Raw genomic sequence first — 13,900 nt, 5'->3', positions numbered from 1 at the left:
CCTATTCCCTTTGGTACAAACTTTTTGAGGGACAGCATCGGCCCCCCTTCTGCATCCTGTCCTGGATAGGAAATGACAATTTCAATACCGGTCTGCAATCTCATTCATGACTTATCAGCCCTGAGTGATGCAAAATGCTTTGTGTTGGCTCTCTTTTCCAAAGAAAAGTGTCACCCTAAATTAAAAATAATTTGCGTTAAAAGATCTTACAACTGCAAGACCATCCACTAAAAATTCTGGGTATTCCAATAGCTTAATTGTTGCAATGCTTTCAGTGAGACAGACTAGCCAAGTTTAATGACAGTCTTTTTTAAATAGAGTACAAGTTTTAGCTGAATAGGAACCTTATGAGTTACTAGAGCTAGCAAGTGCCTCATTAAATGACTGAGCAGGAAGAAGGCTGTAAGGTGCTGAGCAAATTCTGGCAAAATCCTAAATATGATCCTCTCCTTTTGAAGTCAGTGAGAGTAAATGAGTATTGAGTATTCCTGGGAAATACTGACTTTAAAGCCATAGAAATAGATGCCCATGAATGCATTCCAGTTTTATACTGAGATGTGGACTGTAACCTTGGACCTATTTTCATCAGGAATTAGATAGAAGATTTAATGAGAGGATTTCATCATTTAGCAGGGGTGATGTTTGCTTTGTTCTTTATCACTGAAAAACTGAAAATTGCACATAACATTGATGCAGGCAGTATCACCAGTTTAAGGGTATTCTGTCCATGTTAGCTTCAAATACCCTGCAAACCATGCACAGTGAGATCACGCTTAGTACAATGGGGAAAGGGGATATTGGTTCACCCAGCAACAAAAGCTTCTGAAGATATTTTATTTCTGTCTTTAAAAACTTTCCATGATCATCATTCAAAGGTAAACTTCATCCCAGAAAGATCCTTTCATAAAATTATGGGGCCACTTAAAAAACAACAAAAAAAACCCACAAAGTAGAGGGAGGTTATTATAAAAAAAAAAAAAGTTTTGTAACCATAACAATAGCAGTTCATTGTAGCAATGCTGTATTTTTCCATCTAAATATGTCAGTAGCATACACAGAGATGTGCAGATATAAATAATCTTTATGGTTCTGTAAAATAATTTCGTTGTCATGCTCTTTAACAATTCTGAGCTTGGGCTTATGTTTGTATTAAAGGAGTTGTTATGCTGACTGCTTAAAAACAAAAAGCACTCATGACATTCAAACTTGTATGCTTTCTTCCCTTTTGACTGTGGAGGCTCTTGTCCATTTTTAAGTTTTTATGAACTGTACGCCTTGCAGTTTGTAAATGTTAGAAAAGAAAGTCTCTTCTAAGATTTCAGATTAAAAGTGTAAGTCCAAAAGACTTGAAGAAAGCATGCTGTGTGCCTGTTCCAAGATTAATAAAACAGAAATTTTCTTTTTTTTTAATTGAAAAAAATAAAATCTCCCCTAAGATTATAGTGGAAGCTACACTAAATGTGTAATATCAAACATGCAAATTGTTCAGTTTTGGTTTTGTTTTTTAAAATAATATAGACCCCAGGGATAAAGTTTATATACTACGTTTTTTTTTAAGATAGAAGACCAAAGAACAGGTAGATCCTTTTACTAACAAACCAAGTGAGTTTGGCTCCATCTGTTGCTCCCAGATTTCACAGCTCTCCAGGATTCTCACTTTCGACTTTTTGACTTCAGTGACATATAGTTTGTTAAGCAACTTGATCTGCTTTTGATCTCTCCTGCCTGTCAGCAACGTTCCTTGATGCAGTCATGCCAAGCAATGACTTCTGTTCCTATGTCATTCCACAGAAGAAACTTTAGTGCTTGCCACATGACTTAAATCAACTCGCCATGTAAAGAAAATTGGGCATCCAGGGTCACAAGAGCAGTGCGTGACTCTCACTGATTAGGACCTGTGTTGTATATCTATTATTATCAGTATATTTTTCTAGACACTTTAGAATGCTAGAGGTGGGGCAGAAAGATGTGGAAAACGTGTATTGAATCAATTAATGTTTTCATCCTCTGCTCTGACACTCTCTGGAGGTACAATCATGGTTTAGGAAAATATTGGATTTGTGGCCCATGAAATTCTTCAAGACATGTATTTAGTTTAGGAAAGAACTAGGACACTGAAATGGCAGTGAGAGTTACAGCATTTATGAAGCACTTACGGCAAGTTAAAACTGTTTAGAAGCTGTTTTTTGGCTACACATTAACATTTTAGCTTTACAATTATAAGTTTATTTCTGCAAATCAAAAACTAATTCATCAGTTGTCACTTATTGCAAAACTTTCACTGAAGCTCAGCTAAAAGTGAATTAGAAACAATGTCAGGCAGAAAATAAATCTGACTGGTAGAATTTTGAAGAGATGAATAATACCTTACAATGCAGACTGCTATAAAATTGAGTTGAAGTCAGTACTTGTTCATATGTCATAATGTTGTCCTATTTAATATCTTTGACTGAAAACTGATTACAAGTAATAATTACAATTATTAAATATTATTTTTGTAGTGATGCTTTCTTTTCCTACTCTGAGTGTTTACAACTCATTGAAAAGTCTCCATCGATAAGAAGCTAGGCTGTGTGGCCCAGTACATCTCTCTGATTTGGAATAAATGTGACTGAGAATGTTTACAAAGTGTTAAGCACTTGCAGAACACTGTATTTTAAAAAGTATGTTCCAAGAAAAGCCCCACAGTAACTTGGAAAAATACCCTATTTTTTCTGTGCTTCTTACAGTCACCTAGAATTATCTATTCAGCTTGGATCTGTTAGTTGTAGAGCTGGTATGTGCTCTTGGGTTTAATACCTGCTGTGTAAACCAGAGCATTGGAAGTACCATATTGTGCAATAGAAAGACTTTTAAAAGTTGTATTTGGGGTGGTGTCAATGTGGGACTGAGGGAGATGGGATAGTAGTAGGCATGTTATGCTTTGACCCCTTACTATTTCTTTCTCACGTAGTTATCTCATAATTCTTTAGCTTTTCCTCTTGCCTCAGTAATGGTTACCCCTAACACCTAGAAAGAGGGCCCAACCCTAAAAGTGCAGTCAAGCTATAGTCTGAGATGGAATTTTCCTCTTCGTGGCCAACTCTGCGTCTGGGGTACATGGATTACTTTGCAAAATAAGATTGCATCCATTGTTAGTTCTTTCATAACTGATATTAATGTTTGCAGGCTAAAATAAAAAAAATGCACCATTCTATTTGAAAGTCATCCCTTCTTTCTCGCACACTTATCCTCATACCTTTTCATATTCACAAGACGCTCTGTTTCCATCACAGTTCTGACTATGAGGCTAAGACTTTGGCAACATTTCAGTACCGCTTTTTGCTCAGGAGCAGGAGCGGTATTAATTTCAACTTCAATTAACAAAGTTACGCAGCCTAAGCCATTTAGGGTCCCACTACAGATGACAGAAAAGGAAAGGATTGCTCTCCTAAAATTGATTGTCCTCTCCTAAAATTGAGTGCTAAGGAAAGGTCTTGAGTCTAGTCTGGTGATCTATCTTTTAAATAGCTAAAGTTTGATGAAATGAAGTCCATCCTAAGAGGTTTCCCCAAAACCTGATATTTTTTAATGTGCTTCTACATTGGTATTCCAAGTTGTTTCAACAGAAGAAGGCAGGGAGCTGGAGGAGAGACAACTGAAACAGCGAAAAAAATGTATTCTTGAAGAGTTTGGATTCATTGCCTCACCAAAAACTTTCTGTTTTAAGATACTTTGAAGTGTCTGTGTTTCTGTTATTCTCTGTCAATAGTTTTGATATAAATGGGAATGAAGATTTTTCACAATTAAGAACTAGATCTGTTATTTTTCTTATACGATCCATAGATCCATAGTCTGATGAAAAGATGCCTTCAGTCTTTTATAATAAAATGCCAGATGTCTCGAGGTAATTATTAACAAAATAATATAGCAACATTAGCGGTTTTTTCAATCCTACAGTTATCTGTACAGTTTACCTTTACAGAGACAGCTATTGTTTTAACCAAATGAAATCCTTACTTTTGCCTACTCATTAACAGCTGTGCATCCACAAATACTAGCTGTTTGTTCAGCTATCACTGAAAGGGTTAACTGCTGCAGCTATGCAGAATGCAGACTCCTAAACCTAAACCAGATGTAAACTAAAGCCAGGCTTTCAGTCAATCTGTGAGTCATATTTTACTGTCCTTAAAACTCCAAACAAGGAGCTGTCTATGGAAGCCCTTGAAGACTCAGCAGTTCTTAGTGTAAGTCTTTGCAATTCCAAAAAAAATAAATAAAAGAAAATTAAGAGCTCTTTCTGTACTTGTGGCCGAGTTCATCAGTTTGTCTTTTGATGAAGCCAGTATTGTTTCCTCTAGGTAAAGTCTAAACTTTCTTTTAAAGTCACAGGTTGCAGTTGTAAGGAATCCAGAAAGCACTGAGGAAGTTGTGAAAGCAGTGGTTATGCTGTTATATACTTTTCAGGCAAGTAGGACACAGGCACATCTCCTGTGGGAGTCTGAGTACTCAGAACCTCTGAAAATTAAGGACATAATTTCAAAACTTCCTTAAAGACTTAAAAACAAATAGTCTATCAAATCTCAGTGCAACTTGTGGTCTCAAATACCTTAAACAGTCTTGAAAATCCACCTAAATTCCATAGGACTTCTATAGATAAGTATGGGGTTTCAGAAGTGGTTAACCAAAACAGCCTAATGGACCTGTTAAAGTACTCATGCAAGATAATTCACAGTTCTGCTTGCTTTCTCATTGGGTTTTTTGGTGGGTGGTTTGTTGTTGTTGTTTTTGGTTTGGGTTGGGTTTTTTGCTTTTGGTTTTTGTTTTTATGTTTTGAGGGTGTTGAAAGAAAAGTCATGCTGCCCGTTATTATCCTGACCAAAGACAATACAGTAAGCCTGAGGAATAGCTGATCATCTGCTCACACATTTTGTTCAAAAAGACATATTTTAGGATTAGAAGAGATTTGTGCCTCCAAGGGCTAAAATTTAGTATCCAACAGAACTAGATGGAAAACATGCATTAAAAAGATATTCTGAATCTTAAACATATTTTTCTCCTTTTTAAAAAAGTAAAGCAACTATTTTTGATAGTGAGACTTGGGTGTATTTTAGATCATTTACCAGAATCGCATACTGAAAGTGTAGTACAATGCAGAGAATGTTTTGTGACTCTCCTTTTCCTTTTCTGTATAGATGTCTCTTAATCAATATTGGCTGTTGTGAAACTTTATACGGTTTCAGTATATTGACCTAAAATAAACAAACAAACAAAAAAATAGAATGAGCAAGCTAACACAAGCTTGAAAAATGGTAATTAATTGTATTTTAACATAGAAATAGAGAATGAGATGAGATTCTTGAGATACTGGATACAGCTGGAATTGCAATTTTTTTAAAATCTCTAAACTGGTTTTGGACACAGATTTTCACATCAATTTCCAGATCTGGAGCATTTGAGAGATCTGTGTGTGTATGGGCAAAAAGCTACAGGTTTGAATTGCCCAAAATTTAGAAGGTCCTCCCACAAGAATCCATTTGTATTGCTTCTCTGGAAAATCACATACAGTCCTCTGCAGCATATGATGTTAGAGAGGAGATGAAACTAGATAGACTGTTGGTCTTTTCCATTGTTGAGGTATTGCTTATACATTAAAATTGATTTAGAGTGCTGGAGAAGATGTGTCTCTGCCCATGCCAACTTCTGCTTAGGATTTGAGATCTTTGGAAGGTATAAGATCAGTGCATGAGGACTGGATATTTGGGACTACAGGGAACGGAAACCTTCACCCTGCTGCAAAGCAATACGAAGAAGTTATCTTTCTTTATTCCTGTTTGGGCAGTTCCATGTTGTGAGATAAGCTTCTACCTAGTGCTTGGCTTTTGTGACTGCCTACATGACTCTCATTTGTAGTGCCTTGAATACCTTTCAATTCTTTCATTATAAGAAAATTTTAAATCTGCTTAAAGTAAACTGAGCTTAGGAATAGGCTAGCTTTGTTTAAGTTTTTCAGTTGTGTATACATCTCCCAAGATGAGAGAATAACTGAACCTGTGAGAATAGGGATGATAACAGAGCAAGTTTTGAGCCTGTTATCAAAAAAGAGGCAAGTTTTTGTTTCAGACAAAACTTTTACAAATTCGTCACAGCAGATCCCCTTTGCCAACCTATTCTTTTGATATCTGGGATGTTTAGCTGGGCTGTTTCACGGAAAGAAATGTGTTTGAGTATGAAGCTGAGGAAAAAAAATATCAAATATAGACAACGGTCGGTATTCTCACTTTTTTTTTCCCATGTTTAACCTCCACATTGCTTAGAAGTTATTAAATACTCTTCTGATACAAACATTTATTCAGTATCTTATTCACTTAGGCAGAAATACTGGTAAATGTCTAGTGTTTTGTGTTCCTTTCATATGATCAGCGCTTTAATTTCTTCAGTTACAGTGAGGAATAACAATATCTCATCCAAATAGCGGGGTTTTACACTCTGGTGACAAATTACAGAACATGATAAATGAGTGCTGTGTCCAACAGGTTGTGCAGGGAGACCACGATTCTGGTCTTGGTGCTCTGGAGAACAGGGAAACTAAGGAAGACCTTACAGGCCTGTTAATTCTTTAATGAAGAAAGCATCCAATGAACTAGTTTGTTTTAAACATCATAATACTGATAGTAGTACGGTAATAATGACAGAATTTGTCCTAGTTTTAAAGGTTGGATGCTACATATGATATCTTACTTTCTATGAAGCAAGAAAAAGGGATTTTTCTCCTGTATTTTCTTTTGGATTTTAAATGACTTAGACATAGTTTGCAATTCAGGAATAGGGTCAAAAACGGACCTGATTTAAGCACTGATTTCAGTCTTTTAACAGGAGGAGGGGGGGAATGAACAAAAAAAAAATCCACCAAAAAACGGAGAAACAAAGCTATCATTAACTGCACTCCCTTTCCCCCACCCCACATACATACACAAACAAATCAACCATGGAAGAGCTTCCAGTAGCTGAATGGTTAAAGAACAGACATTTTATTCTGACAATATTACATGTTTTTCTTTTCCATAGCAAGTTGAATATAAAGGATGGTACATCCCTGCATTTCCTTACAGACTTTGAAAAGTGACTGCTTCAGGCTATTGTCATGGGTATAGGCTAAGATTTTTGGTGGGTATATATCTTTCTAAGTTCTATACTTCTCTCAAATCAGCTGAGAGATCAGAAGTTCATGGTGAGCTACAGACATTAATTCAAGAGAGTATAATGCTGTGCTTCTGTGAAGAATATGTAATCCATATTCTGGAAAAAGGTATGGAATTTCGGTGATATTAAATGCTATGGTAGGTTCTACAGCATCTTTCAACTCTGCCATTTATTTCTGTATAGGAGAAAAGAATAATAGAAATTCTATATGTCACCATCAGAATGTCTTCCTCTGCAGAATTGTACCTAGCTTCTCTGTTTTTTTTGTCTATCATACGCTGTAAGAAAATTCATGGTCATTTGGATCCCCTCCCCTATTTCAGGTGTGCTGACTAACATTTGTTTAAAAATTACAGGCTTGTCCATGTGACTATATTGGCAGGGGTTTTTAGGTTGGATTTGTTTTGTTTTGTTTTTTTTTTAAATATTGCTTCATAAGCAGGGCTACCTGTTTAATGATATATATTCATGTTAATTTTTTTTCCCTAAAAATCCACTGGTATTTATTTCTATTTTGCTCTAAGCTTAAAAAAAATAAATAAATTAAAAATTGTAATTGTTATTGTCACCCTGGCTTTACTCCACTTGTGTGGAGCTACCAATTATTTGAGTCAGTCTGCTTTTCTGTATATGTGCATTTTAAAAATTGGTATCTCTAATTGTCTTTGGTATATTCACAACTATGAGAAAAAGTTATTAACCAGTGTCTATGAGATCTAAAGCTGCACTCTCCAAAGGCTTGCCCCGGGTATAGCAGACCAGATGAGTAGTACAGTAAAGGTGAATCAATTTATACAGCTAACAGAATACAGAGTGATGTGACTACCATCATATATTTACCTTCTTGGTGCTCTAGCTTGAATGACTAGGTACAGATCTGTAGTGAGTTGGCCGACCAGCATTTGCCAAAATTAATGAACCTTTGGATTTTTGTCTTTAATAATGTTATCTTTAATTGCTCTACCATGCTCTTTTGGATACATCATTACTTTCCTGTTGTAAACTAGAGACTGGTATTATTTACCAGATTATAAATTCGTGCTTCCTGAAGTAAGAACAAGATGACAACTGACTTAATTTTTTTTTTTTCCCCTGAGACCCTTTCAAATATTACAGAACCACCTTTTTAGAGCATATAATGGTGATACATGTAAGGCTACTATCTGTTTTTTCCAGTCTTCAAAAAAAAACCCTACAATTCTCATCTGTAGATATTTGGATTGATGCAATTCTAGACATCATATATATTTAAAGGAAATAATTATGATAGTATATTCTGCTGCTTCAAAATCTTTTTTAAAATGTCTAACCAGTCTTCTGTATTTAAAGACATAGTAATAATCTTATTTTGCTGAAAGAAACCCTGGAAAGTAAACAAGGAAAATACAGTTTTTGAATGTGTGCACTTCTACTGGAAATTTTGAGGCAGAATTAAGAAGGATTAATTTCTGTTGAATGATAGAAACTTATCACAGCCTAAAGAGATTTCCCCTATACTAGAAATCAGAGCTTAACATTCTCCTGAAGTAGTGGTGTCAAGTCTTCTGTTGCCCCAAACTAAATTAGCTTGGATAGTTGGTGGAAGCACGATGGTACCACCTCACCAATGAATAATCTATGTCAGGGCTGCTTCAGGCTCCAGCTTCTCTGTCCTGGTATCTAGTGCAATAAGAACTAAGCTGTCCTTCTCCAAGGTCTCTCATAGAGTTCAAGCCATGATAACTATACTCTTATAATCTTTCACTTTAATCATTTTGCACTATTACTTTTGAACAATGCAAGGCATTTCACTGCGTCTGTGGTTTTATCAGGTATCAACCCCTTATCTGGCTTTACTCGCTAAATTAAGGTCCTTCCTACTATTTGGTGCAGGTTTTGCACCTGAACTTTGTGTTGATTCAGGCGCTGTCACCTGGGGCCAGGTATATCAACATGGCCTGGGAACCGAGTTTGTAATTTTGTTCCCATACATTTCAGCCCCTTAAATTTGTCTTTCTCCTTCAAAACAGTTGAATACTTTTGTTAATTTTTGCTACTGTTCATTTAAACTAACACACTGGCCACAAGTTATGTGTATATTTTGGTCAAAAACATTTGACCAGGAACATAACTGCTCCTGAATATATTATCATAGTGTTTGTACTCCAAGTAGTGTGTTTGAGGCACATATTCCAGTGGTTTCACTGGCTATGTATTAATTTAATTGTGTCTTATTACAGTATGCAGATCCATACTATGATGTGTCATCCTAAACTAATCTGTTACTTCAATTTCAGCATGTGAGACAGAAGCAGCAAAAGTTTATCAGCTATCACTAGAAGAGCACCTCCAGCCTTTCAAAGACAGCATGGAGCAATTCATTAGTCAAGGTAAATAATGAAACGTCACTTAACCTTTTCATGACATTTCAAAGGAAAGTTATGGGAACAATGTTTATACATTGTGGGAAAGGGACTGTTTATTTTGGCATCATAGAAAGATGTGGATTAGTTTAATCAGATGCCACACAGTTCTAAAAGATTTGCAAAATGATTCTGTTGTACTGTAGGTGACTCACTCTCTTTTGCATGACAGCAAAGACAAATGCTATTGGCTTGAGTGCATGATCTTCTGATAAGTTCAACATTCCAGTAGAAAACAATTTTACAACCTTTGTTCCTTGAAAAATTATTGAAGCTGGATCTGTTTCATTAACTTCTTTCCAACAGATAATACTTTTGTATGGGCCAAAAACATGGAGTAAGCATAGCAAAAGTAGTTAAAGTTTTTCCAGATATAAGGCAAATCCATATGAAATACTTGGATGTGATTAGTGGAAAACACTGCAAGAGAAAATATATTAGAAATACCCATGATGAACTGGCATCCTGAATGCTAGAAAGCAAGCACTTTAAAAATGAATAGACTATGCTTTCAATGCTTTACTAGACCCTTCTTTTGCAAGACTATAGGAGGTATGGATAACTTTAATTTTTGATTAGCGGTATATCAGAGCATCTCTTGAAATACTACTCTGAAAAAGTATACTCTGTATGGACCAATTCACTTTTTGATACAAGTTAAAATTCAATGCATCAGGGTGACAATGACCTGATGAGTACACCAATATAATTTTAACTTTCTTGACCACTTTACTGCTCCTTCTGCTTTGATATTGCATTTTATAATAGAAGACAGACCTGTTATCTCCTGAACAGGTAAGTTATGTGAAAAGTCAATTTCTAGTGCTGATTCAATGGAGCTGTCAGTAATTTGTTAGCCTAGAGCTGTGTTAATGAGCTATCATATATAGAAATCATTATTAACTGAATGTGCATTATGTTTGAGAGGCCAGTCGGATATGCATTTGTCTCTTCTTGGTTAGAATATCCAAGATGACCATCTATCTGAACATTATAAGTGGAGTACATATGTTCTAGTATCTACTGATCCATGCTCTAGGACTCTCAATTACAGTGAATAAATTGAGCAAAACCAACATTTTGAACCATCAAATGTGAACTGATGTTTTCTAAGACAAATGTCTATCAGCCAAACCTGGCAAACAGGATGTTGTCTCCAGCAATAGTAGGTATGAATTGCTTTAAAACTGAATTCTGGTTATGTACATGACATATAAAAGTTACATTAGTGGCATGATTAAACATATAGCGTTTTACATTAGGTTTATATTATTATTCATACATATAGATAGGGGACAATCAAATCACAAGTTGGTCTGAAAGAGATCATTAATGTTATACTGTAAATCATGCCATATGTTTGCATATTAACCTTAATAACAGAGTAGGAAATCAAACATGAGGATTATATTTCATCAGACGTATATCTGTTAAATTTCTTTCACTTATTTTAGAAACCATACTTTTAGAAGTATCTGACTCTATACTTTAGTTTGCTTCATGATTTCTGACTATGACTTCCAGAACAACATAATTATATATAAGCTATATAGTAATCTGTTATGTTTTTGCAAGGATATGCGATTTCCTTTCTTGATTATGTCTCTGTATTTTAGGAAAATGAGGAAAAAAAAAAAAAAAAAAAGAAAAAAATGCATCTCATCCATTAAGAACTTTGCTGTGTTCCCATGTTAACAGTAGATATTGCTGGGTGGTTGACAAAAGGAGAAACCCATAATGTCAGTAAAAATATCATTGTTGTATTTTAATGAAAATAATTGGAAATGTGTACTGTGAACACAGTGGATTGTGACTAAACAATTTATACATTTATTTAAAACTGTAAGGCACATTTTGCAGAATTCTGTCCCAATGTAAGAAAGACAAAGGTTAACATATAAGAAAAAAGAATCCCTGGTTAAGTTCCAAAAATAAAGTAATTTTAAATACCTTTCATTATGAAATCCTTTGTTTTTACTTCATGGGATTGAATTCAGACTTGAAAGAGGCCATGTTTAAAGCAGGATTTCTCTTTCCTGTTCAGTGTTTGACAGGCTTTTGATCTAGATATTTTTTCTAAGGGCTTTTGTTGTTTATGTAGACATAATCGATGAGTCTTTTCAGCTAGACTGCACACATGATCATTTAGAAAAACAGAGGGACAATTCTTGGCACCTTTTGGGGATTTGTGTTTATATAACATATGCTCTGGGCAAAGAAAAATCAAGCTTTAAGTTTTTATCTTTTCAAGTTCCAGTTTCTCTAAAGTCAGAAAAAGTTTTAACTTATAATTCAGATGAAAAGCATTTTTCATAGGGTTGAATAATTTGGCATGTTTATATCATGCCTTTTCAGAGTAGATAACTTGTGTGCATAATGGGACCCAAAAGTTCAAAGTAGCTAGTTATTTACAGCATATTCACTTATACTTGTTGCTAGCAGCTAAAATGGAAAACGGTTTTCCCATAGGCAAGAAAACTTGGACATCAAATTAAATATCCTTGGCAAGGGGTTAGCAAGGCTCTGCTTTATAAGAATAGTTACTGTCTGGCACAGTTATATAACTTTGAATTAAGTTACTGTAACTAGTCTAGCTGATTGTTACTATTGATGTATTAATAAAAAATCTTTTTTTTAATGTTAACACTTTTATTAGATTAATGAGAGACAAAAAAGGTTGTATATTACTAGCTTACTTGTAAAGATTATTTCATTTAAAAAATAAAGAAGGGGAAGAGGCGAGAATGTGTTCAGAGTCGTAACGTTTTAGATTAAAATGCTAGTGGTATGTATGATTGAGGCTGTTCAGCATTTGCCTTCAGTCTAGTCACTAGGCTAAATAATCAGCATATTCATTAAAATATGCAAATTAGTGAAAGGATGCCAGTCCTTTTTCTGATGAACTTCAGGGTCATTCTTAAAATGATCATTCTACTTAAAAGAACAAACTACCCGTCCTATCCTCTCTACGCTGGCTTACTGGATATTTGCAAGCATGCTTTATCCTGTGCGTTTGATTTTTGAGGGTCTGTGTGCCTCAAAACCTCCAAGGCAATCCTCTCTGCTCTCCCATGTTTTCTGTCCTCTTTTTGGGTCCAAATGCTGCAAACATCAATCACAAAGTATATAATGTGGTTCTTTTGTTTTCACAAATATTAATAATTTTTTTCCTGAAATTCTCCATAGCCACGGGGTTTAAAAAGCAAAAGGAAAAAAAAAAAAGAGCTACTCCAAAAAAGGAGATTAGAGAAAAATTGTCAGAAAATACAAGACTTTTAAAAATTATATTGTTTGTTACATATATCTAACCATTTCTTTCTGGGTTTCGAATATTGAAGTAACATGAAATATAAGCATGAAATTTAGTTATTCAGACCAAACTGTAGGAATTTAAAAAGTACTACTTGCATCTCCCCCATGTAGGGTATATATTCACTGAAGTTTTCTGTCCTTGAGTTACTCCCCACAAGTTATCACGATTTGAATAAGAGAGTTTGAAAGGAAAACACTATTTGGGAACCTTGTCTCCTTTGTTCTGTATGTAGTTATGGATAGATAGGGACACAAAAAAAATCACAGATCACATCCACCAGTTTAGAAAGCTTCAGAAATCACTTCTTTTCATGGGGAAAATGTGTCTGACACACGGGAAGGTGGGGAAATACTGAGGGCACTAATCGTCATGCAATTTGTAGAGGAATTTCATTAGCAGTTAGTAATCCTTTAACTTTGTCCCCACTTGATAGGACAGCCAGCTCATGTTGAAAGAATTGTGTGTGCGTGAACCACAAATGAGTCCCAGTCCACAGGTTTTAACTGTGGTTAACTTTGTAGTGAAAAGCAGTCTTTGGGTGTTTGCTGTTGGGACTCCAGCTAGGCTGTGCATTCCTGTCAGCCTGATAAGGCAGGAAACTCATGATAGGAGGCAGCAACCATCGCTCCCTCGGAAAAGTAAGTCTGGTTTGGGAACTGGGAAGAGGTAATGTGTTGGAATCACAGCTTTTCCACTGAGATTCTATAAATTGTGCAAACGCCACAGACTTCAAATCTGAGCAAGTCACCCAATATCATGTTCAGAAACCAAACCAATATAATTAGTTTTAGACTTTAGAAAAAGTATTATGGTGTAGGAAATTTAAGCACCAGAATGCATTGTTTGAAGAAGTAAAAACATAATTTTCTGATGTTTAGCTAGTTAATCTAAAAACTTTGGGAATAATTCTGGTATGATTGTAAGTTTGGGAGTACAAGGTAACCATTCAACCTTTGGTTCCTTCTAGTCTTATTTTGCAAAATTCTGCAGTTCTGCTCTTGTT

General features: G+C 35.3%; 1 protein-coding gene across 1 annotated transcript in view; it reads left to right on the top strand.

Annotated features, from left to right (window-relative positions):
- The window catches only part of FMN2 (formin 2), a gene marked incomplete at its 3' end in the record, with an annotated part of 169,831 nt that overhangs the window by 113,140 nt on the left and 42,791 nt on the right, over positions 1 to 13,900 (top strand). The window contains exon 17 of the mRNA XM_009329214.1: positions 9,459 to 9,551. Coding sequence (XP_009327489.1) covers positions 9,459 to 9,551 — 93 coding nt within the window. The remainder of the gene's footprint in view (positions 1 to 9,458; positions 9,552 to 13,900) is intronic.

Source organism: Pygoscelis adeliae, unplaced genomic scaffold, assembly GCF_000699105.1.
Source record: "Pygoscelis adeliae isolate BGI_AS28 unplaced genomic scaffold, ASM69910v1 Scaffold77, whole genome shotgun sequence".
Classification (NCBI taxonomy): domain Eukaryota; kingdom Metazoa; phylum Chordata; class Aves; order Sphenisciformes; family Spheniscidae; genus Pygoscelis; species Pygoscelis adeliae.
The sequence above is the reverse complement of the archived record's forward strand: the minus strand, read 5'-3'. Positions and strand labels throughout refer to the sequence as shown.